The sequence below is a fragment of the Camelus ferus genome, chromosome 4 (genome assembly GCF_009834535.1).
Source record: "Camelus ferus isolate YT-003-E chromosome 4, BCGSAC_Cfer_1.0, whole genome shotgun sequence".
In the NCBI taxonomy this organism is placed as follows: domain Eukaryota; kingdom Metazoa; phylum Chordata; class Mammalia; order Artiodactyla; family Camelidae; genus Camelus; species Camelus ferus.
This window is the reverse complement of record NC_045699.1, coordinates 70,276,592-70,301,462: the sequence shown is the minus strand read 5'-3', so window position 1 is coordinate 70,301,462 and position 24,871 is coordinate 70,276,592. Positions and strand designations below refer to the sequence as shown.

The following is a 24,871-nucleotide window of genomic DNA, read 5'->3' as shown; positions in this document are numbered from 1 at the left end:
AGGTGGAAGGTCAGGGGGTCTGGAGTCACTGTCCCCATGCCCCTTGGCAAAGGGCTTCCTCCAACGCGAGGTCGGCCTTTGCAAAGCCAGCCTCACACCTGGCGGCCACGGACACCCAGCCTCTGCATGCCCGGTTTCAGCCAGTGGTCTGGCATCCCAGGGTCCGCGTCTGGGCATAGAGTAAGGAAGGCGGCAGGCTGATGCTCGGCGGAGGCTGCATTGGGCAGCACGGCGACCGTCGGACCTGGCACCAGCAGAGGGCAGAGCTGCGGAGGAGCGAGCACAGCTTGTGGGTTAGGGTCCTGGAGCCTCAACTTTCTTCCAGACGCTGCCGGAGAGTCACAATGACTCTGGCTTGAGCGGAGAGTTCACGTCCGAGGGGGCGGACAGAGTCCGGGCCTGGGAGCTTTACTGGCGTCTGAACCTCGGCTTCTACGAAGAATTGGTGGAGGGGAAAATGTGCCCAGGGGCGGAGGAGACTACGTCAGGGAGAGCCACCAGGAACCGCGGGATCAGTTCCCAAGTCCAGCAACCATCCTCAGCGACCCCCAGAGAGCGAGGCGGCATGAGGACTGCTGTGCGTCCTTGAGATGGCCCTTCTCTCTGAGCCTCGGTGTCCCTGTGTGTCAAATGGTTTGGGTTGGACTTTGTGAACTGAGGTTTTTTTCCCGCCTTGTCTCTCCGGGTCAGGTCACTTTGAGAGCCCTGAGAATTTATCCATTCCTGGGCAGGTTACACCCCACTGAGAAAAGTACTCAGCTCTGCGTGGTCCCTCTGTCCTGGGGAGCAGCTCTTGGGTCCTGGATCTCAGCTCGGGGTCAGAAGATGAAAGGACGAGGGCTCGGACTATGGCGGGGAGCCCTATTCCTTTCCCGGACCCGCAAACCCAGGGATTGGCGCTGGGGTCGGGGCGGAAACGAAGTCGGCCCCAAGCGTCTCCACTGCGCTCTCAAATTTTGTGCTTCTGGTATAGCCGCAGACACACTCGACCGCGCCCCAGGGAAAGGGGGACCTATAAAGAGAGCCCCAGTCTCAGGGCCTGTTAGAATTGGGGAGAAAGGCCCCTGCGCTTGCATCTCCCCTGCCTGAGACTGGGAGGGAAATAATTGCACGTTCTGGAGTTTCTCCGCAGATGAACCGTGTCGTTTTCTGCGGAACCCAGGCGCGGAGTGTGCCCGCGCCAAACCCCCTCCTCTAGCCCAGGCCCGGCCTGAACTCCCAGGCGCCGCCCCACCTCGCGCCCGCGGGCCGCCGCTCCGAGATCTTTTTAATATTCATGGGCGTTAATAGAGAGGCCCCCAGTATATCGGTCCATTGTGGGAGGCTCGTAGGACTTGAATAGGCCCCGGCCCCCTTTCTTCCGCGGGGCTTCCCGAGGGGTCGGGCCAGGAGTGAATGGCCCCGCTTCCCGCCCCGCGCTCCCTCCCCCTTGCGGGGAGAACATCTTTATCCCCGCCGCCGCCGCCGCCGCCGCCGCCCAGACCCCTATTCACGCGGCCCGGGCTCCGGGCGTAACGAATCAATCGGCCACGGCTCTTCGGAGGTCATCCTCATAACCCTGGCTCCCCTTTTCCCTAGCGCCCACGAGAGTGGAGAGAGGGAGGTGGCGGCAGGCCGACGGACCCACGGACTGAGGGGCACGCGGGGAGGGGGAGGTGGCAAGGGCAGGGGAACATCGAGGGGGGGTTGGCCTTGTCTGGGCAGGTGAAGAGAAATCTAGTGTCCCGCGGCCGCCGGAGGCTGGCTCATTTCTACTTGTTGCCTCGCGGAGGGCGGAGCGCGAGAGAACGGGGGCCACGGCCCAAGCCCGGAGACCTGTCCTACCTCCCCTCGGGGCACCTGCGCGCGCTCCTTCGGGCCCAGCGGCCACACCCGCAAGGTTCAGGGCACCGGGCGAGGGGCAGCCCAGGGTTTCCCCAGGCCCCGCGGCCCGGCTCGCCAGGCACTTTCTTTCTCGCCGGTGCGCCCAGGTCAGGACAGCGCTCTTCAGGGAGCGGAGGCCGGCTTCCCGGTTCCCGCTCTCTCGCTCGGCGGCGTGGCTAGAGTGGAAACGGGCGCAGGTCGGTCAGGCGAGGCCAAGGCGCAAGGGTCCCCGCCCCTCCCGCCCTGATGGCCCCGAGAGGCGCAGAAAGGAGCCCATTGTCCGCCGGGAAATACATTTTTGGGGGCCGAGTGAAAGCCCGTCTTTCTTTTGAACTTTAGAAGTCTTCTGCCTCGCCCCTCGGAGGGAGAGATTTGTTCCCCCTCCCGAGGGCCCCGCGCGCCTTCTCCTCCCGAAACATCTGCCAGGGGAAAATCCACCCTGGAGGGCAGATCGCTCTCTCTCTAAGCCCCGCGAACTCATTAAAAAGATATTAGCGGCGGGGGCAGGTCCCGCGCAGGTATCGATCGGTCGGGTCGGAGTGAGCCCGAGGAAGAAAAGGCGAAGAATGTGGACGCCCGGTGCCCCGACCCCCTACCCGGGTCCCCCGGCCCCCTGCGCTCTAGCCCCGCGGCGGGAGCGGGGCCCCCGCGCAGTCCGCGCGTCCCGTAGTCCCCGTGCGTCCGGCTGCCTCCGGTGGCTTCTCGCCCCCTCCCCCTGTCCTCCCCAGCCCCCGCCCCTCATCGCCCGAACGCAGATTCGCGTCTCCTCCTGGCACTTCCCTCCTCCGCTCGCTCGCCGCCACCGTCGCGCGCCCCCATCCAGGTCTCTCTCCTCTCCCTCCTTCCCTTGAGCTCTCTCCTTTTCCGCCTGCGCTCCGGCTCCCTCTCCAGCCTTCTCACACCCTCTAGGCTTCCTCCTCCTCTTTCTCTCTCTTGCTGTCTGAGTCTCAGTCTTTCAGGTCCCTCCGCCCGCGTGGCCTAGGGAAATTCCTTCCTCGCGTGGGACCCGTGTGCCCCGTCCCTCCTTCCCGCAGGACGGTTCAGGGCTCCGGGGGCCCCCCGCCCGCGCATACAAAGGAGCGACTGCTATCGAAGTGGGGTGGGGGACGCGGGCCGCAGAAACTGTTTCAATAGACGTGACTCGGGCTGGCCAGCGCGGGGCTGCCCGGCAGAGTGGCGGCCGCAGTGCCGTGAATAGGGACATCACCCCTCCTTCAATCTAATTAGCCTTCGCGGCCCCGGAGAGACAAAGGCGCGCCCCGGGGCGCCCACGTCGAGCACGTCGGCCCAGAGCCGGCGGCCGGGCTGGCAGGTGACTGGCACGCGAGTCTCTCTGGGCGCAGGGGCCCAGGTGCCCCCTCCCCGGCGCCTCCAGGAACCTTCCCCCACATTGCCCACGTCCCGGCCCCCAGCGATGCCAGCGCCGAAGTCCTGGCTGATCAATGCGGCGGGACGGAGGGATGAGACACCGGGGGAAGCTGGAACTCCAGGAGAGAGAGACGCGGCATCGCTGGAGAGAAGGCACAGGCTTCTGGGGGCAGAGTGAGGGCGGAGACAGAGGGAGACTGAGGCAAAGAGGCGCCGAGATGGAAAGATCCAGATAAAAATCAGTCTGAAACTTGGAGACACAAGGACGTAGAGAAATGAAGGAAGTGGATGCAGGGACTCCAAAAGAGACTGAGGCTTGAGGAGACTTTTGAGAGAGCAATGGCAGAGAGGCAGGAAGGGGAGGAATGAAGGTGACTCAGACACAGAGGTGGGGCATGGGGGGCGGGGGGCTGCAGAGAAAAGCAGGCAGGAAGGATGAAGAGAGAATGAGGTGCGTGGGGTAGGTGGAAGATGGGTGGTGCCCCTCCCTGCCCATCTTTTTCCAGGTCCTCTGGCCTGGCCCCTCATCCTTACCAACTTTCTGCCCCTCCAGGGAGTCTAGGGGCAACCAGAAGGAACCATCCGTGACTCGTTCACAGCCCCTTCTTTCTCCAGAGGTCCTTCCCACCATGCGTACTCAGCGTGCTGGACTTCCTCCACCATCTCCTGGCCCTTGCACCTGCTCACCTTCCGCCTGGGATGTCCCCAGAGCAGAGGGGTTGGGCAGGGAGTTGTGCCCTAAAGGTGCTGCTCTGAGCCGCCCCCACCTGCCTTTCACACCATCTCCTGCCTCATAGGGAATCCCAGAGGCCCTGGTCATTCCTTTGTTCCACAAATATTTATTGAGAGCCTATGTATGTCAAGCTCTGTACAAGGCCTTAGGGGCACCCAGGTGACCAAGGCAGGCCGAGTCCTTGTTTTCTCCCCCAGCTTCCCAGGGTGGGGGTACACTCTGGTGGGGCCAGAGGTGGTGGCAGCCTCTCCCAGACGAGCCTGGTGGCTTTGACACCTCTTTGGTTCTGAAGCTTCTGTCCAAGTGGCTTCGAGCTCATCTGTAAAGTGGGAACAATCACCCTGCCTGTCTCATAAAGCCTGATGTGCCTAGTGAGTGAGCGCACACTGAAGGGATGACTGTGGCTGTCATTCCTGATACTATCACTTGGCCCCACATGGATAGGTCCTTTGGGCCCATCAGACAAGGCTCCAGGCCCCAGAGACCTGAGGATGAGTTCAGTCCTGACTCCAGCAGGTGCTGTCTTTGACTCAAAGCACTCACTTCCCATCTCTGAGCCTCAGTTTCTTCATCTGTACAATGGGGATAACACTAGAACCTTCACTGGGAGTGCTTTCTTGAGGGATAAAAGACATCATGCATGAAAATCTCACAGGACAGAGAATGTACTTGATATATGGAAAACATTAGCAACTTTATTGTATTTAAAAGTAACATGTGGCCATGCTTGAAATTTTGGGAAAAAATGAAAGTAGGAAAGTGAGTACCAAATATGGCCTAGAAAGGGACATTGAAAACTGTATGCTAAAGATGTTGACCAGTATGCTAAGGAGTCTGTGGTCTGGTCCATGTCTCAAAAAGTGGTTGGAATGAAAACAACAACATTAATAAAATAGTTAACATTTGCTGGGCACTCACTAAGTATCAGTACTTTTAATTACTTCACATGGATTTTCTTAGTTGATTCTCACCCCAACATACTGGGTAGCTGCTATGATCACCCATTTACCAGAGAAGAAACAGCCACAGAGAAGCTAAGTGTATTACTCAGGAACACTTCTGCCCCAAGCAACAGTGGGCTTGACCTCAGAGGCTTGCTGTAACAAGGGGTTTATTTTCTCACATAACAGATTGTAGAGGTAAGTTGGCATCTGTGAGCCTTGGCTTAGCCACTTAAGGCCTGAGCTTTCCTTTGTTCTCATGGTCACAAGATGGCTGCTGTAGTCCTGCCATCACAGGCAAAGGAGAAGGGGGCAGTTTCATTGACATGCCCATCACATACAGTGAGCAAAGAGCAGAGCTGACGCTCAAACTCAGACAACTTGCTCCCAGGGCTGGGCCTTTACCACTGTTCTATACAGCCTCCTGGTTGGGGCTGCTGAGGCCAGAGGAACAGTGACAGGAGCACCCATGCACTGTCTGCTAATCCTAAGAGGCTGTTCCACTGGTCAGGGAAGCAGCTTTCACTTGCTGTGGAGAAACTAGGCTTGAAGTGTGTGGAGATGAACTCCATGGTCCCTTCTGCCCCATCCAGCAGCTGGGTGATTGGACTGGGAAGTGCTCGAGGGCAGGGACCTTGCCTGAATCTTCCTTGGTCTCCAGGGTCAGCTCTGGGGCCTGACACACACTGGATGCTCAGTGAAAGAATGACAGGGGTGGATGGAGGCATGATGGTATGAATTAGCTTGAAGGACAAAGACTTGCTTACCTTCTCTGGGCGGCAGGAGGGAAGCCTCTGTGTCCTGGCAGAGTGGCATCTGGGGACCTCCAGCCCCTGTCAAGCTGGCACAGCCAACAAGCAAAGGTGGCCCAGAACCTCTGAACCCTGGGGCCCAGACAGGATGTGGGAAGAGAGGCTGAGGCCCAGCCACAGATGCTCCCACCTGAGTAGACACAGCCAGTGGGACAGCCTAAGCCAGAGGGACCCAGTGCTGGAGGCCAGGCCTGCTCAAGCCCTTTCTCTCCCACTGGCCCTAGTCAGGGCCTCAGACTCCCTGGGCCTCCGTGCCTCCGGTCAGTATCCCATCCACAGAGAGACGCCTCTCCTGCCACACATTTATCTCCATTGCCGTCCTAGCTCCCAAACTGTCAACAGCACAGAGGAGGAAGTGGTGATGCTCCGGGACTTCGAGAGCTCTTTTTGCCCCTGTGCTGTGCTGGGTTAAGCACATGCACATGAGACTGTCAACAGCTCATACAGCATCTTGGCAAGAGGTGTCCCGACATTCACCCCACTTTACAGTGGGGGAAACGTAGGCTGTGTGAGTCACGCGTGTCCTCCAAGCCTGGGCCCCTCTGCCTTCTCTATAACCAGAGAAGCAAGCCCTCGGGGTTGTACCATCATATCCCAGTGCCCCCAGGCAAGCCTGATCCTTGAGAATCTGGAGGTGTCAGAAAATGGGTGTTAAATGGGGCTGGCTGGAGAGTTCTTATTTTAGATTCATTTACACACTTCCACCTCTCCCCTCTTCTTTGTCCAGAGGTAGACTTTGGACAGTCAGGGAAGACAAACTCATCTGAAGACCAGTTAAATAAAGTGTAGTTAAAACGAAGGGAAAATGTGCAGCTCCAGCTGTCCAGTGAGTCACAAGTTGTATTTATTCTGGAGGCTTCTGGACACCTCAAATCATCATGTATTTATTTTGATTATGCACATGTTAAACATACGCCCACAGTGTGCTAGGTTGGACCCGGAGCTTGAAGCATTGAGCAAGGGAGTGTCATGTTCTCCAATGTCAGCCCGACCCTAGTAGCTTACAGTCCTGGAGACTTTCATTAAAGGTTATTTAGTCCAACCAGCATCTACTGAGAACCTGCACTGAGCCAGCCCTCTCCGAGGACTGAGAGGCTGAAGGGGACCCAGCTGGTGTCACCCTCAAGGTGCTGATGCTTCTTGAGCAAGCCAGGCACTTCCGTGGTGCCCAGGCCATGCCATGAGATGTCAGCTGGAGTGGCAGAATTCTTCTCCATGGAATTTCAAGGACAAAAGCCCCACCTCCTTGTTCTCCAACTGGTCGGAATGTCCTCTTCTTCCCCATAGCTCTCGTGAAGGGGGTGCTCGGAGCCACTGGCCCATCGTTTCCGGTGCTGTGCTGGTTCTCTGTCTCCACCATGAAGTGAAAAACTGCACTTTTCCACCCCAGACGATGGGGGTGGGGGCTTCAAATGCTTGGTGAGCAGTGAAATGCTTTCTTCATACAAAATCTTATGAAGGAAGCTAATTTAGAAAACCAGCTGTTGGGGGAAGGGTGTAGCAGTTGTAGAGTGTGTGCTTAGCATGCACAAGGTCCTGAATTCAATCCCCAGTACATCCATTGAGTTCAAGTTTACATATTTACTTGCTGGTTAATCCATGACAGCAGTGAGGCTGATGATAGATTCCACAGAAGGAGTTTGGGGACAAAGTAGCCACAACATCCACATTATTTCTGAATTGGTTGCACAGTGTGGGTATGACCCTGATTCAGACAAATAACCAGTTGATCATGACAACAGTATTTGAACTGCTTACCTTGTTATCTTTAATAAAACCGATTCAGAAGATTCAAAGAGAAGGTGCAGAAAGAACTTTTGGTTTCAAAGTTGAGTTGTTAAGTAACCACTGCCAGGGGCAAGGGTGCCCCTCTCCTGGATGGTGAGCTCAGGGAGGGAAAAAGTGGCTTTGCTTTATCCAGGGCCAAGGCTCGAATATGGCTGGTGCTCCAGCAACATTAGTTGTGAGTGGTAATTGCACAAGGACTCCTGGCCATGGTGAGATGATCTGCTTGCTGGAGTCTTGCCTGGATTGAACTGATCACGGAAGTCAGTAATAAACTGAGTAATGAACGTTTGGGTACAATCTTGCTGGAGCAGGTACCTGTAGGCTTGAATTCGAAGACCAGCCCAGAGTGAAAACATTCTTCATCAGGAGTGTGAACAGTGGTGGCACACCCAGATGGAAATGAGTTAAGCCAGGAGCATGGGTGGACATGTTGCAGGTCTCCAGTGGGTTACATTTTGGTATAAATTATAGGTCGACTGTTCTCATGAAAGCACATGCAAAAATCCTAAACAAAAAAAGCAAATCAATCCAATGACATACAAGAAGGATAGATAATACTTTACAACCAAGTGAAGTTTATTCTAGGAATGCAAGGTTGGTTTAACATTTGAAAATCAATCTATGTGATTCACTATGTTAAAATTAAAAAGGAGAAAAATTATGTGATGATATTTGTAGATGCAGAAAAAGCCTTGGAAAGATTCAACAACTGTTCATGATAAAATTTTTGGCAAACTAGAAACAGAAGGAAATTTCCTTACCTGATAAAAGGTATGTACAATGAACATAGTTGATAGTGAATTATTGAAAGTGTTCCCTCAGATGGCAAACAAGACCAGGATGGCCACTCTGACTACTTTCTGTCAACAACATACTGGCTGTCTTGGTCAGTGCAATGAAGTAATAAAAAGAAACAAACAGCATAAGGACTGGAACCCCCCCAAAAGGCACCATCATTATTTGTAAATGACATGATTCTGAACACAGGAAAGCCAAATGAATGTACAAGTTACAAGAATTAATAGGAATTTAAGTAAGGTCATTGGAATCAAGGTCAATGTGTAAGAATAAATTATATTTCTATAACTATCAACAAAGAGATTAAAAATGAAATTTAAGAAATGCCATTTTTTTTGAGAACAGCAGATCAGCAAAAACCCAGGAATCAATGGAAAGACGCACAAGACCTCTATACTGAGTAGTACTAAAGTTATAGAGAGAAATCCAAGAACTACGCAAAAGAAGAGATAGGGATGTATTATGTTCATGGATTGGAAGACAGTATTGTTAGGTTGTCGATCCTTCTCATAGATTCAATGCAATTCCAGTCAAAATCCCAGCAGCTTGAAAATCATTTTTGTGGGGAATAGGGGATTGGTAAACTGATTCTACAATTTATATGGAAATGCAAAGGGCTGAGAATAGCCAGGGCAGCCTTGAAGACCAAGAAGGCTGGAGGACTCGTTACAAAGGTATAGTAATTAAGATAGGGCTGCAATCGGCATAAAGGTAGTCCAGCAGATTGAAAAAAATGGAAATCCAGCATACGACGTACTTGAGTGCATGACGTTTTACAAAAATTACAAGGGAAAATGTTTCAATACATTTAATGGATTTTATTAGAATTTGAATCAAACAGCTGGATTGTGTCAGCTAGAACCCTGACACAATTAGGAAACCACTGGTGTGGTACAGCTCCCAGGGAAGGGCAACGGAGATGAAGAGATGTGATCTGCTCAAGTCACAGAGCAAGTGAGCCATTCAAGCAGGGAACACAGGCCAGGTCTCTGGATGTCCTCGCAGGAAGCTGTCTCCCCTTGACTGAGGAAGGGAAGAAACTTTTGGTAAATATACTCAGACAGGTGACCTAGTGGCATAACGTCAAACCCCAGGACAAACCCATGATCCCTGTCCTGTCTGCACCCAAACTTTATCGTTATCCTTCTGTTAAACACAGAGCTGCTGCTGCGTGCACCTGACTGCCCTTCAGTGAATGGAAGGTATTGGATTTGGGGGCCTTGATCTGAATGCAGCAGAACGGCTGGAAGTAAGGGACAGCTGGGACAGGTGGGGAGCTCAGGTCCCTGCTCAGGGGCCAAGAAAAGTCAAGATTAGAGAATCTGACGCAAGAGAGAACAAAGGCTCACACATTCCTTTTTGATGTACTTGAGAAGGGCTTCCTTAAATGTCATCTCGTGGGCCAATATGGAGCAGCCTTGACCCGCCCAGCAGTTGGCCCAAGTCATCTCGTCACCCACACATCTGTGTGTGTGGGAGGGGGTTCCTGGTTCTTCCCAGAGTTGCCTTGCCTGCCTCTCGCGGGCTGATCTGTCCTGTTGGCTTAGCTGCCTGGACTTCAGGGGACAATGAGCTGATTCCCTCGCACACGTCCATTTCTGTCGGAGTGGCAAAGTGGGCAGGTTTCACAGTCAAACTGAGGTCCGAGCCCTGCTCTGTTGCCTACATAACTGTGGTATGATTCTGGCAAGAACTATTAAAACCTGTTTGCTCATCTCTAAAGGGCACCCCCAGAGCAGTGGGGCTCTCCCAGGAAAGTAAGATGTAGTCAGTTCTCTGATCAGTGAATACCTACCCCTCACTCCTGGGGGAAGTGCAGGGTCACTGCATTTTCACCCACCAATCAGCACATAACTGTGTTTCTGTTCAAAGATAACTTATTTAAGACATATGGTTGGTTCCTGCACATTGAACTCATGGCCAACAGCACTAGCACTGATGCTTGAATAAAGCTTATCTAACGCCTGCATATCTCCGTACTGCACATCATTAGACAGCACTACACTTAGGGGCCCTTTTAACTGCAAAAGCACCAAGAGAAAGCATCAAAATGCAAAATATATGACACTAAATAGACTGCAGGAAGCTAGCCTGGCTTAGGGGATGAGCTGGGACAGATGGTTGCCTGGTTCACTTCAGCTGTGAACATGTGCATCAGGCAACTTTTTTTTTTTTTTGCTAGGAATGACCACAGAAGTATAGTGAGTGTTGATTTTAAGGTTATAAATACATTTTAGTGAGCAGGTGAATTTGCAGATACGGATTTGCAGAGAATGATTGACTGCGATGCACTTACAGGGGACTGGCCTGTGGTTGGCAAGCAGTGCTAACTTTTAGGGCCGTTTCTTCATCCTGTCGACTGTCTCACTAGGTGGTGACTGTAGTGTCCCTGCTCTGTGACCACGAGCTCCCTGTGGGCAATCATGATGCTCTGGACTGAAGTCCTAGCATAGAATTTGGCACAGAACCGGCTCCACATGCTTGTGAGGACAAGGGCAGTTGGCTTAGCTTCTGACTCTGAGCCCTCATCTGTAAAATGGGAAGAACAGACCTGCCTTTTTCCCTAGTGTGGAGCTCCTCAGCAAAGGAGATGCCTGGAAAGGGCCAGAACTTTCTTTGTAGATGTTACTAAAAGTCCCTCCAGACAAAGGCCAGCAGGCGATCCTCACTGCTTCAGGGCGTCTTCACTTCCCCATCCGCCCCACCCAGGATGCGGCCCCAGGACCAGCACCCCCTGCGGAATTGAGTGTCAAGCCACTTTCTGGCCATTAATCTCGAAGAGTCTATCAGGACCATTTGCATTAGCCCATCTTAAAAACCCCAGCTGGGCCCCAGTGGGCCTGAAGTGGGGCTCGGGAAACAGTGCAGCCGTAGCCAGCTAGCTAGGAGCTGAGGCCCCACGGTGTCCAAACTCCCTCTTGGACCAAGCCCTGCCACACGCCACCTGTACCCCAGCCAACCCGACGGCGGGGGCTGCAGGACATGGTGGATGGTCGCTACTTGGCAGGGACCCTGGAAAGACTGCGCCTCCCACCTGAGGAGAGGCTGGGGGTGTTGATAGGAGCACACTGGCTAGAGACCTCCCCACCCCCAAACTCTTGGGTGGGTTGGGAACAGCCCAGCTGGTTCTTGGATGCTGACCCTGGGCAGTCAGCAGAGACCAAGTGTGCATGTGCAGCGGAGTATGGGAGGCGGGGCAAGAGTTCTGAAGACAGACTGGGCACTCGCCCCGCCCCCCCGCCTCCCCAAACACACAGCTGTCCTTTCAGTGATGACCATGCAGCTTTCTTAATGGAGCACAATCGCTGGACCTGGTACATTTCAAGCACTTTAGCCTTCCAGGACACCAGACTGCTGATGAAACCATCTTCCGTGGGCGCCATGTTAATGAGAGGCCAAATTTCATATGCTTGCAAACTTTCCCCCCTGCCTCCTGCTGTATTGCACCCTGCCTCCCCGCCCCACCGCCCCTCAGTAAAAGGTTGCATCAGAGAGAGAGAGAGAGATTTCCATAATTTATAGTATGGGCATTTCACTGGGGACAAGCGCTAATCTGTACTTACCGATACATTTAAGAAAATGCACCCTCCCGCAAGCCTGCACCATTTATGACTCTTGGCACAAACCGCAATGCTCAGTCTTCAATTAAGGGACACCTTAGGGTTCATTATCACACAATCGCTCCCTGTGAACCATGCCAAATGCTGTTTTGGCACAGAGCTTGGAAGATGAATTAGAAGGAAGTCTTCTCTGTAATGCCCTCTCCCTAATTCCCCTTCCATCATCAGCGTTTATGCCCTCCTCTTGCTCGACCCCCTCCTTCTTTCCAAGTGGCTTTTACTATTCAATTTCTCAACGTCAAACTCGATTCTCTAGAGGTGTAGTTAAAGATGCCACATCTCCCTTTTGTCTTCCGGCTCTCACCAGGCCTCGGGACGGCTGCAGATGGGCTGCTCTCCACACCCCTTTCTGGCCTAAAGGAGCCACAGATGCGTTTTTCCCCTCCTCTAAGAGCCTGGGGTAGAAAAAAGAAACAGGACCAGAGCTGCAAGCACACGAGCACGAGCAGCCAGAAGGAGCGTTCTACACGGGGTCCTGTCAGCAGCACTGTGTCTAACTGGATGACCCACATGGATGGCTGGCGGCGAAGGCAGGGCAGAGGCCTGTATTAAAGTAGAGCGTTGTGTTCGAAGCCAGTCGCTTCCATCAACGGGAAAGCAAACAGGAGAAAAAGGAGTCGAAGTCTCATCTCCTTTACTCAATGACCCTCCAGTCCAGGGCCCACACTGTCCCCGTGTGTCCCAAAACCACAGGACCCTCAGTGGTGTCAGCCCATGGGTAAAGACACCCTCTTTTGGTCTCCTTAATGAAAACAACAAAACGAGCACATTTGCTGGCTCTGTCCAGCTCTTCCAGCCAGCCAGCGAGCACGGCGGGGCTGGGGCTGAGAGGACAAGCACCCGCACCCGGGCAGGCGCGGCCGCGGGCAGCTGCAGCAGACCGGGGACAGAAGCAGCAGCCACGCGTCCGGCCCATCAGGCCGAGACCGAGACCGGATCGCCGGGCTGGGTGCGCCCCGGCCTGGGGGCCGAGCTGACTCAGGGACAGGAAAGTGCGCCGATCCCCACCGCCTCCCGGGACTCCCTTCAATGAATCTTCCAGCTCCACTTATGATGACAGCACCTCTGCGCCAGGAAACTCGGTATTGACTTCTTGGTGTCGCATCCACATCAAGAGACACGTAGATGTGTCAGGTGAGAGCGACGAATGGTAACCAAGGCTCTCAAGACAAACTGTCAGACTCTACGAAGCCATTCAAAGAAAATTAGCTTAATGATGGCGACGTAGCTGGTGGCGCTCCAACTAGGTGGGGCCGGGGCAGCGCAGGGCGAGGGGCTGGGAACCTGCGAGCCGGGCTCATGTGGTGGTGGCGGCGGGCAAGGGCGGCGGGGTGGGGGTGGGGGGACACACGCGGACAGAAAGCAAACAGACTGCAAATACTCGGCCCACAAGATGCCTTGTGGAAATTTTATTACGTAGAGTGTAAAATGAATTGTCAGTCAAATAAAAAGAACACTTTTTTTTTTAAAACATCATGCATAACATTTTCCAATTGCCTTTTTTAATAGTTAGACATTTCAAGCATTATAAGGAAAACAAGGAGAAAAAAACCTCAGAAACTCTAACTTCAGTACATCTCAAACGGAATGTCCCTCAGGTCAATTGAAAAATGCAGGAAAAAATATCTTCAATTCCGTTTTTCTTTCCTTTAAAAATACATGTTATCTGTACAAGATACACTACAGTAAACACTGGAAATCATATCCCTTTTATTAAATCAAAATTATTTAATTCATATTGTGGTTAATACTATTTATTCATCTAGTTAATTTGACAAATATTAAGAAAATATTTAAAAGAAAAAAGCAAAAAACACCTTGGAATTAAAAAATAGTTACTACATTTTTATGCGGTTTAATGTTCCACAGTGTTTGTTAAAAGTTATACTGAATTTATTTTTAATATTAAAAATAACAGTATTTATATTCTGAGAGAATAGAGAAAGGTTTTTTGTTTTGTTTTTAAAACAAGCTTGGAGGTCTTAGATACACAATTGCAACTGGTAATGGAGACATTAAAAAACGTCTGCTAAACACACGAACACACTTTTATATTATTACCCCTTTAGAACTCTAGAAATTATACAAACCCTATAAAATGCCCCCTCCCAATCCCTGGTGGACAGCAATACAATTATCTGTCTCAATTCAGAATTCACATAATTAATTACAATACATAATAGTTCAGTTTTTTAAAAAATGCAATAAAACCAGACAGCCAAGATACAAGAAATTAGAAGTAAAACATTTAATGAATTTACACATTTAAGAATATTTAAATACTGTTCAAAAAATTTTTAAAAGAAATTTGTTACAAACCACCTAAGACTTCCAAGCCACTTTCTGTTGCAACAGAAAAAACTGTAAATAAAAAGACATGCAAAACAAAACAAAACAAAACAAAACAGAACAAAAACACACCATGTTGAAATGTCACTGCTCTGAGGCACATTCTGGTGCCTGAATTTGCAGGTATTGCTCCAAAAAGAATCCCAGAGCTTACACACTTGAAGTAACAAACAAAAATAACGAAACAAAGATTATCAGCAATTTTTAGTAACTAATTTTCCCGATTTTTAGAAAAATTCTGTTAATCTAAATATAGTGTTTCACAGAACAAAAGTTCTTCAGAAAATTTGCAAATCTAAAAACCTGTTACAAATAGGTTTTGCTCATGATGATCTCAGGGGCAAAGGAGCCGAGGGTCACCGTCCTACTGTTCCTGCAGAAGGAAGGGGGAGAGGAGTCAGTCTGGTGGGTGGCAGGTTCTGAAGTGCTGGCCTTGCATCTGGGGCTTTGTCTGCAGTGAGGTAACACGTCGCCCTCTCCCCTTGGCCCCACAACAGGCGTTCACACGTGCTCTTGCGTGTGCACGCACATGCACACGTGCACCCCCCCCCCCCAGCACCTTCCTGGCACCACTTCAAGGGGTCTGGCCTGGGCAAAACCTCTCTTGCACAGGAGGCTCTGGGGTGTCTCCTTCCACAGGGATGCTGGGCGGGAGAGGGGAGCGAGTGACACTTCTCCTCTGTCACCCCCAGGCCTGGCACCTGTTCCCACCGGGCCCAGGCACAGAGGGTCAATCTGGCAGCGAGGTGACCGACTGGCTTCGGGCTGTCTGTAGGGACCTGACTGGCATCAGGTCATCTGAAATACGGCCTGCGGTAGCTCTCAGCCTTCTTCCCTGCATTCGTAAACCCGTCCTCAGCGCCTGACTGGAGAGGCCTCCAGGACCCAGCCCCGCTCCTGCCGCCCCTCACCACTGGCTGAGGGCAAGTGTGACAGCCTGGCCACACTGCCCTCTTCAAGGACAGTGCCGGGGAGCGGCCTCCACAGTCCACTCGCAGTGCCATGCCTGCCCGGGGCCAGCTAGGCGTGGCACTCCTATTTATTATTGGGGACTCAGGTCCAGAGGGAGAAACTGAGTGCCTCTCGGCACTTGGTCTGGGGTCCGGATGTGAGGGAAGATCAGGCACTTCCTTGGAGGGGCTGCCCAACCACTTCTGCTCCCACCTGGCTCAGCCTTGCTCTCCCTGGGGGGCGGGGGGCCGGGGGGCTGTGCTGAGCGGGCTGGGCCCGAGCTGTCCCTCCACAGCCCGGGGGGGCCCGGTGCCCTTGCCCTGGCATCAGGAGTGCATAGAGGCCTGGGGGGGGGGGGTACTGGCTGGGCGGTGGCAGCGGTGTCACTAACGGGCTACGGACCTGGCCGTGGGCCTGAGCTTGCCCCAGCGTCTGCCCGTAGAAAGCGACCTGCTGTCTGTAGTACTCTGCCCAGGCCATCGTGTAGTCCGGCGGCGAGCTGGCCTGAGGAGCGGCACCGGCGGCGTGACCTGATCGACAAAGGGAAGAATGGGTTATCGGGAGCAGGGATGCACTTGTGGGAGGCAAAGGACACTGTGAGCCGGGAGGGGTCCCTTCCCAGACACTCGGAGAGTCTGGAACAAGGGCCCGGCGCACAAGCTCTCCCTCTGGACGTCGGCCAGACGCTAGAGCAGTGGTCTGCCCAAACGCTCGCCGCAGGAAGCGCTGCTGGCCCTCCCTCGCTGGGCCCTGCTCCCCTCCTACAGGACTTTCACATGTCTCCTCTTTTCAGTCACTTCTCCGCGTGTCTGCCACCCTGCCTGCTCCCAGTCGGTGCCCCAGGCAAGAGGGAGAGAGAATCGGGGTGGGGGGGGGGAGAGGGAGTGCTGGCTTGTGTGTGCGCCTGAGCAGGGCGTCCCGCCCCAAGGGGGGCTGGAAAACTGGCCATGGGGACTTTCACCAGGTGCTGCCGGTGACGATGACCCCCTGACCCTCACCCTGGCCCCAAGATGGACTCTCCACCTGGTTAGGATCGCAAACACCAGGGTGAACATTGCTTTGACAGCCTTTGACCTGAGCTCTTCCAGTCAGCAAGTGACATCCTTCCGACTCAAGACATGTGAGCCGGCTCTTCCAGCAGCACCCTGTGCTCTGGCTCAGTGGTTCTGGAACGCACACAGAGGGCTTAGCGCTAATTTTAAATGATTCGCTTGGGGTTTTTTTGTTGTCGTTTGGTGGCTGTTATTAGGTTTCCTTCTTCTCTTTTTAAAGAGACTGGTTAAATTAGGAAAACTGGCAGAGTTAAGAAAAAGAGCTTTCTATGGAAGACAAACATACACCTCAGCACCCACTGCCACTCCAGACCCCTTCCTCTGAGTTTCACCACCTCCCTCCCTTTCACCTGTCCTGAAATGGCAAAAACAGCCAGGCAGTGGCAAGACAGCAAGACAGTGGAACAGGACTCCCAGCTGGTCTAAGTCCTGACCAAGCAGTTTTAAGGCTGGGACTGTCCCCGAGTCTAGATGCCAAGCCCACTTCCAGGCCCTGTGGAGTCCAGAAGAGGGAGAAGACGGAGGAGAGAGGACAATAATGTGTGTGTCTCCCCTGACAGACACACAGCAGGGGGGTGAGGGGAGACACTGAGATGGGAGTCACACAGGGAAAGTGGTAAAGAAAAAAGGTGACAGGGAAGCACAGATAATTAAGTCTACAGGATTGGGGGCTCTGTGACTGGGGACCTGCTGTCAGGAAGGCCAACGCACTCACTCTGTTTTTTGTAATAGTCTTCCCAGGCCTTGCTGTAGTCGGACTGGCTGCTCTGCGGCTGGCTCTGCTGGCCTGTGCGAAGAACACAAAAGCAGTCAGGCCTTCGGGCTGCCGGCCCGGCCCCCAGCCCAGCAGACTCCAGGCCCTGCTCTGCACTCACTCACTCGCCCCGGGGGCCACTCCAGACACTGTGGCCTGGGAGGGAGAAGGCAGCAGGCCGGCTGGGGGAGCCAACAGGTCCACACCCAGGAGGGCCTCTGCCCAGAGTGACGGGGGAGGGTGAAACCAAGCCCCCATGAGCTGGCTGGGCAGACTGCCGCCACGGAAGGGCAACTAGCGGGAAGAGCCTCAACTCCCCTGAGACAGGGACCTGAGCGGCCTGTGAGCAGAGCCCTGAGGACCAGAGTGTTATCTGAGGCTCCCTGGATTGGCCTTCAAACAGGACAATGGATCCAAATGGTGCTGACCACTCCCTTCACCTGGCCCCTCTGTTCAAAGGCTGACGGCTCTACCTGTGGACAAGGACAACTACAGGAAACACGCAGGGAGAGTGTCCGGAGACTGTGCTCAAGGTGACGACAGAAGATGAGGTACACACAGCAGAGGGGCTGACGCCACGACGGGCACCGGATCCCACCCAAGCCTCGCGCCTGTCTGGAGGGGGAAGGCGGGGACGTGTGCGTGGCTGTCTGCCTCCTCCCTGCATGGCTGGGGAGAGCTCTCTAGGGGCATCGGCAGAAAGGCTGGGGTGGGGGGAGCAGAGCATAGCACCAGCCCAGGGGCCTGGAGAGGGTCCAAAGACTGAGCACAGTGACAAGCCGGGACCTTTCTTCCGCCAAGGGCCCGCTTACATGTCCCCGAGAAGGTCCCCGCCAGTGTCCTTTCTTAGGTTAGAACAGTCCGTCTGCAGCAGGCGGGAAGGGCATGCTCACAAACACATTTCGTGGCAAAGTGTTTCCCCAAGTGTTAATTCACTGAGGACGGAGGAGGGCATGTGCGTGAGGACAGACGTGTGTGGGGCCGGGGAAGAAACGAGGTGGGGAGAGAAGGGGAAAAGAGCTCCCCTCCCCGCACTGGGGCAGGGAGGGACTCAGACCTGGCTGCTAACGACAGGAGGCCCTGGTTTTGGAGCAGGCTAGGCGCCGGCGATGCAGCCAAGAACTCCGCCCTCAATGTGGAGGGTGTGGGCCAGCGGGCTTTTCCTTCCAGACAAGATTTCACTGACCAAAACGACTTCTCCATTCCCCTGAATAAACAAAGCTCGACACCACAAAGGCTGGTGAAAGGTGAGAGAAAGCAGGCCTTCACTGAGTTTTCTCTCTGAGCCCATCTGCCTTTGTCGACTCTGGGCCTGCCTGGGCCTGAGATGGCAGCAGGGCCAGCTCTGCAGAACCAGCCCCCGGAGTCTGTTTCCCCTCAGGGAGATGGATGTGCCCACTGGGGCTCTGACGGAAAGCCTCCCACAGTCTGAGGCCATGGGCACGTGGGAGCTCAACCCCGGCCGACCCCCACCCAAGGGTGAGCTCTGATCTAACGGGAGGAAACAAAACACGCCCCGACCCTGGGGAGAGCAAGCACAGTGAGATGGGGGTGAATCTAGGTGGTGCACACGGTTCGCGGTCAAGCTCTGTAAAATACTCTGTATGCGTAAGATGTTTCATAAAAAATACTGCAGAAGAGAGAAAAATACCACCATGCAATTTCATAGCTCGAAGGTGCTTTAGAAATCAAATCCAAACTCTTCACCCACAGATGGCAGAACTAGAGCACCAGAGAAGGGGGGGACGCACCCTGGCTCAGCCCCTCATAAGCAAAGCTGCAACATGCGTGAGGGAGCAGCGGATATGCTGAAGGGGGCTCTCAGATTGGAATGCTGGCACTTCAGTCAAGAGAACCTAAGGGAAGCTTTTTGCTTTGTTTTTGGTTTTTCTGGAAGGCTGTGCAAGATGGGGTCCACCAGCAATAAAACCCCACAGTGACTCCTGAAGCCCATGTGGGGGCCAGAGAGTGGGGACGGTCAGACTCCAAGGAGGGCTGTCCCCTTTACAACCAGTTTTCCTGGGGAGGTGTCACTCTGCAGAGCCAGTTCTCTGTGTGCTTTCTGAAATTCTGGGGATAGAAAGACTCCCTTCCTAAGGTGGTGCTGGATAGAAGACAGGGAGAAGGCCCCCTGAGGCCAGAGGAGGGGAGTGGGGGGCGGGCACCGATCAGGCAGGGACTGCTTGAAGGTGGAGGGCGAGGTGGGGGGGTGGCGAGGAGGGGAAGGAGGGACTCAGGTCAAACCACACCCTCAGGGAATGAGTGACAGAAGCCCGCAGCTCAGAGCAGGAAAGAGAAGCCAGGAAAGAAAGGTCTGAGAAGGTGGTCCAGAAAACAGCCAGCCCCCTGTCCCTGCCCAGCTGGAGAAGTGCACCCCTCCTCCCCCAGCACAGGGCCCCTGGTGGCTCCTGAGACCTCAGGAGACCCCGTGACACCTCTGGGGAGGGACCCCATGCATCTGTCTGCAGGCCAAGCAGCCCCACCTCCTCCCCAGTCACTTACTTGGAAGCTGCTGTGTGGGCTGCTGCCATGCCTGGTAGGTGCTGCCCCAGCCCTGGGTCAGAAAGGCCGGAGGACCGCTGTGGAGGACAAGAGCCACTCAGTCCCGTGAAGGCCACACCCCCTCACCTGGGCCCACCTCCCCTCACCCACCTCCCCTCTCACCCCCACCCCCAGGCAGGCACAATGGTCTCTGCTGACTGTGGCCAGGTGACACCCCTGGCCCCACCTGCCCCCACCAGCACTGCAGGGGCAGAGTGAGGGCAGGTGACCCACCTCACAGGAGCGCTGTGGGGGTTTCCGTTCACTTTAGCAGCAATGTTTGGGAAGCACCCTGAACTCCTTGGAGGGAAGGTGCTAAAGAAAGTGGAAACCAAACAAAGGCAACAGCTGAAGACCTGACAACAGAAAGGCTTTTGCAAAAAATCCACCTTTCCCCCGATCCAGCCCTGGGGTGGTGAGTTCCCCTTGGGGAGGCTGGAGGCAACCAGAAGACCCTCTGCCCTCCGGGAGGGTGCTCACGCCTGCACTGGCCAGGGAGTGCCAGAGAGGACCAGGGACCACTGGTGAGAGGTAGAGATGAGTCCTGCCCCCCACCCAGGGCTCTGGCTTTTGGTGGGCAGTCCTCAGAACAGGAGCAGGAAAGGAGGACCTCCTGGGCGGGAGTGGATTCATCCGATCAAGACTGGTGCGGAGACTCACTTCTGATGAGGCGCGGCAGGTGGCTGGCTGAAGGGGCTCTGACCAAAGGCTCCAGGCGCTCCGAGACCGGTACCCTGTTGTGGGCACAGAGGGAACTCTCACCTCCTGCCGGCTGCACCTGTGTGCTCTGCCCAGGCCCGCCCCAAGGCAAACCACAGCTTTCGGGGAGACGGAGACAAGCAAAGTGAAGACACCCTAGGGCACTCACACTAGCCTTCCTTCCCCATGGTGGGCTTACGTGCAGAAATGGCTTCTGCCCCGAGTGACGGTACCACCATGCAGCCAATGCTGGCACCACCACAACTGCCCTAGCATGTCACCCTGGGGGTAGGGACCAACCTGCTTGACTCTCCCGTCAATTTAGGCTGGCCCATGGCTCTTTCTGCCATTCTACGTCCCCTTTGAGGTGAGCAGTGGCCAATCTGTCCTCCATCAACACTCCCTTTCTTTATCTGCTTTGAGGTGCCTGAAACTAAAGCCAGAGTCAATGAAAGCTGCCTGCAGGGCTGGCCGCCAGGGCAAGGCCAGTCCGTGGGAGTGCAGGGGTGGTGCTGGGGAAGGCTGCTGCCCCAGCTGTTCATCTAAGCCTGCAGGGCCACGGCTCTGGGCCTGAGCTGCGGTGGCCTAGGTGAGTTCGGCCAGAAGGCTTCCTTCAGCGCGACTGGGCCTGGCCCTGGCATCCCTGGGCCCCGACCGTCCCCCTCAGCCAAGTGGGAGGGGGCTGCTGCCCTCATATCACATGAGGACTGAAAGGCACAGGAAGTACAAGGTTCTGGGGAAAAACAGGTACCTTGGACATCCAAAAGAAAGTCCAGCTATCATTAAGCCAGTTGGGGAAAGGACCAGTACGTACGCCAACTTTCTCATCTATGAGATGTCTGGCCACCTCGATCTGCTGAGGGATCCCCCTGATGGTGAATATCCGCAGGTTGGGGTCGGTGTTGGGAGGGGGGTTCCGCTGCAGCTCCACATGTGCTCCCGACTGCTGGTTTATGCTCTTGATGTTCTCGCCCCCTGCGGCCGGAGGACACAGACAGGAGAGTAAGTGGCAGCCGCGGTCAGCCCCGTGGTCTCCGGCACCCCCCCACAGGGGGAGGGGCGGGTACTTGCCGCACACCCGCGCCTGTCCTGACAGTAGGCGTGTACTTTCTAAATTATTTACTTTAAAACGGTTCTAACAAAACCCATGACTGTCTCATTTGTAAAACCAGGCTTATGAAGTTAGGCTGGTCCTTCTCTCTGAGCTAGGCTGAGGCCACAAACGCTATATGGCACTAGCTGGTCTCCACCTCGGTGTCCTGGAGAGGCCTGGAGTGGCCCACACAGATTTGCACACAGTGGAACTCAGCCCTTGGACGCCAGCTCCGGAGCTCCCAACCCGGCCAGAGGCCTCAGCCTGGGGAAAGCACTCCATCCTTCTCAGCACAAGAAGGGCGACCTGATGGCCCCACCATGGCACAATGGGGGCCTTCAGCCCCGGTGTGGGCCACCGCGCTGCTGTCTCCCTCCCTCCACAGGTCAAACAGGCTGCCACAGCCCCCAACAACGCCCAGAGCCCACTCGGGCCTTTAATATCCCAACCTGTCACTTCTCAAGTCTCTGCCTCCTCCGCTGGGGGGACAGGTCTAGACAGAGAGGCAGCCGGAGGATGGGGGTCACAGAGGCCTGGGTGGAGCGGGGCTAATGAAAATGTAGTTGGATCCTTTGAAAAACCTGTGAGAGTCCCAGTCTCTTAACGAAATTTGTGTAACAAAAGCTCCACCAGTTTAACAATGGTTTGATTCTTCTTTTCAAATTTCACAGAACTTACGGATCAGCTCTGCTCAATCAGGGCGGGGGAGCCACAATACGAGGAAAACTTGCAGCACGGAGTTTTACAATCTGTATAAAATCTGGTGCAGGGTACCAGGGAGCCCCAAAAGAAAGACTAAAGGCCAGTCTCTGTGTCATCCCCTCCCCACCCAGAGTCTAAACTAACCCCAAATGACACTTGCCATTTCACTGGAACTCGTCCACAATCCTTCAAACACTCCAACCTGCCTTCCACCCGCACTGCTGGACAGCCACGTCTCAACACCCCTCCATGGAGGAGGTAAGTAAGGGGCACCAAGCGCAGGCAAGCCCGCATCTCATCTCATCTCATCTCATCCTGAAAGCACGATGGGGCTCTGCAGGGGTCAAGAAGCAAAGAGGAGCCTGGGTCCAGCCGTCCTTCCTGAAGGCAGCGCAAGTGGCCCTTACACGGCAGGAAGGAAACCAGGAGATGCTGGCATTCAAGAAAGCTTGGTTCAGTGTCGGTTTGGGTAGTTTAAAATTTAAAAGCAAATTAAAAAAAAAGAAAAAAAGAAAAAAAAAATCCAGCCGACCAAAGTACCGTGCGCATGATTTTCTTAAGAGAACTGCTCCAGTTAAAGACAAGTGTCCTTACATTTTCCACCTTGAGCAAACACTGGTCACGGGGACAGCGCTGGCCAAGGTGGAAAGTCACACCGTCTTCAGCAGCTTCGCTTTGCTTCCAGGTACGTGCAGGCACCCCCTCCCCAGCCCTGTAACTACTGATGTTTGCTTGTCGGTTGTGAATTTTATCTTCTTTGCATCATGAAAAGCAAGCAGCTTCGCTCCTGAGCGAGCGTTTTGGGGGAGCAACAAAGAGCTAAGAACACACGGAGCCGTTTGCACTGCACACCCAGGGCCCGAAGGAATCCTCCACCTCCACCCAGACCACTGGGTCAGCGAGGCAAGAGCACAAAAGGGCATGCATGTCTGAGACTGAGAACCCCAAGGGCCCGGCCAAGTTCCCTCCATCAGGCACTTGGACCAGCAGCTCCACAGACTCTCCCCTGAGGCCCTGTGCGCATGCTAATAGGGTGAGGAGGTACTGCAAAACTGCACAGGGCCGGAAGGAGTTAATTTAAGTTCATCTTCCTTCAAAATGAGGTCACCAGCTTGGCACATGGTGGCTGTCTACAGACACATTCAGCAGCCTGCTCCATTCTTTCACCTGACGAGGGGCAGAAGCGACTCACCAGTGGCCCCCCGGCTGGACGTGAAATCGTAAAGCAATTAATCAAACCTGCTAAAAGGCTTGGCTGACAAGTGCGGGGCTGGCCACACTATCTGTCACTATTGCTGTATTTATCATGGAAATCCAGCAGGGGCCCAGGGAGGCGCAGCGTCTGTCCAAGGCTGGAGCCGGGGGGAGCAGGCCCTGCCTGCGTGTGGCTCCTCTCACCCACGCACCTTTCCCAAAGGGAGACCTCAGACCTGCCCGTTGGGGGAGGGGGTTATAGAAGGACACCCCCACCCTGAGCCCCCCATCCCAACACAACTTCCTGGACTTCTGGAGGCTGCTCCTGGAGCACCAGGACACAGCTTCAGCTACTGCTCCATTCTGTTGTCACTGCCTCTGGGGATCACTTAAGATAATGTGGCAGAGGACAAACTAAGAGAAACTGTCACAGTGAAGACAGTGAGGCTCTGCCAGGTCTAAGAAGACATTTCACACGAAAACCTGACAAAATGTCTCAAAAGGCTCGGAAACCTAGGTCTGATTCTCAAAGTATACGCATCAACTGGATTTAACAGCACGGTGCCCCAGATGCTGGTCTGGGTGGCACGTCTGGCTCAGCACAGCACTTGGGCAGCTGCCAGTATCCATCAAACACCTCCCAGCACGCACACCCTGCCAGCAAGTTACAACAAACCCACACTGCTTCTATCACCTCTGAGAGGTTAATAACCCAAGGGTCGCACAGATACAGGAGAAAAACATTATAAAAGAGCGTAAAACACACACTGTCCAAGTGGGGCTGAGTGCAGATTCCGGGAGGTGAATGAGGGACAGGAGGAATCCAACCCCGTGCCAGCTCGTGAGGACGTGCCCGGCAGGCTCAGCGCTCTGCTGGTGACGGCGTTCCCAACCACACTCTGTCCGTGGGATGCCAGCACCCCTCCAACAGCTAAAGATGTCTGGTGAGCACAGAAATTGGGGAAACTCCAGGGAGAAGACTGTGTTTATTTCTTCCATAGGTTGTTAAGTACACATGGAGGGAATAAACAGACAAATACAAAACCCAAGGCCAACTCTAGTTTCCTGCCAGCTTAGAGGGCAGTGAGGCCAAGCCCACTGCTCCCGTGTCCTGCTCTCCCGCAGCCTCTGGGGCCCAGGGCCAGCCCAGACAGACCAGCAACGAGGGCCTAGAAACCTGCCTGCTCCCCTCTGCCTCTCCTGAAGGATGGGAAGGAGCCACATTAGCCATTAACGAGGGTTTCTACCTAATGTTCTCTGAAATGCCTAGAAACAACTAACAAATCAATTTTTATTTCCCTCCACAGGGTGTCTGTTACTCATGGTGAATATGTTGAAAAAATAAAAACCATTTTCATGTGTCGTGTCAATAAAGACCAAACATCCAAATCCAGGAAGGAAAAAAGTGACGCACTTGTCAGAAAGCAATCTCCACCTGGGGAAATTATCTTAACGGTTCCTCTAAGTCCCTTGGAGGTGAGTTAACCGCCAATTAGTCGATCGACAAACATTCAGAGGCCCCTCATCTTGTGCAGAGTGCCTTTCAACAACCCCATCTGCTGCTCACACGTGGTGATGAAGCCACTGCTCTGCCCCATGCGCGGGAAGACCAA

At 54.2% G+C, this 24,871-nt stretch overlaps 1 protein-coding gene across 4 annotated transcripts in view; it reads right to left on the bottom strand.

The window, feature by feature from the left end:
- Window positions 1–13,301: 13,301 nt before the first annotated feature.
- FUBP3 (far upstream element binding protein 3) overlaps window positions 13,302–24,871 on the bottom strand; it is a 47,907-nt gene continuing 36,337 nt past the window's right edge. For 3 of the 4 annotated variants that reach the window (XM_032478664.1, XM_032478665.1, XM_032478668.1), the window contains 7 exons: window positions 21,084–21,244; window positions 20,231–20,304; window positions 19,805–19,885; window positions 19,532–19,608; window positions 16,991–17,062; window positions 15,626–15,753; window positions 13,302–14,645 (listed from right to left, as the gene is read on the bottom strand). In XM_032478664.1, coding sequence (XP_032334555.1) covers window positions 14,637–14,645; window positions 15,626–15,753; window positions 16,991–17,062; window positions 19,532–19,608; window positions 19,805–19,885; window positions 20,231–20,304; window positions 21,084–21,244 — 602 coding nt within the window. In that variant the 3' untranslated portion in view covers window positions 13,302–14,636. The remainder of the gene's footprint in view (window positions 14,646–15,625; window positions 15,754–16,990; window positions 17,063–19,531; window positions 19,609–19,804; window positions 19,886–20,230; window positions 20,305–21,083; window positions 21,245–24,871) is intronic. The other variant, XM_032478666.1, reaches the window with a different exon arrangement.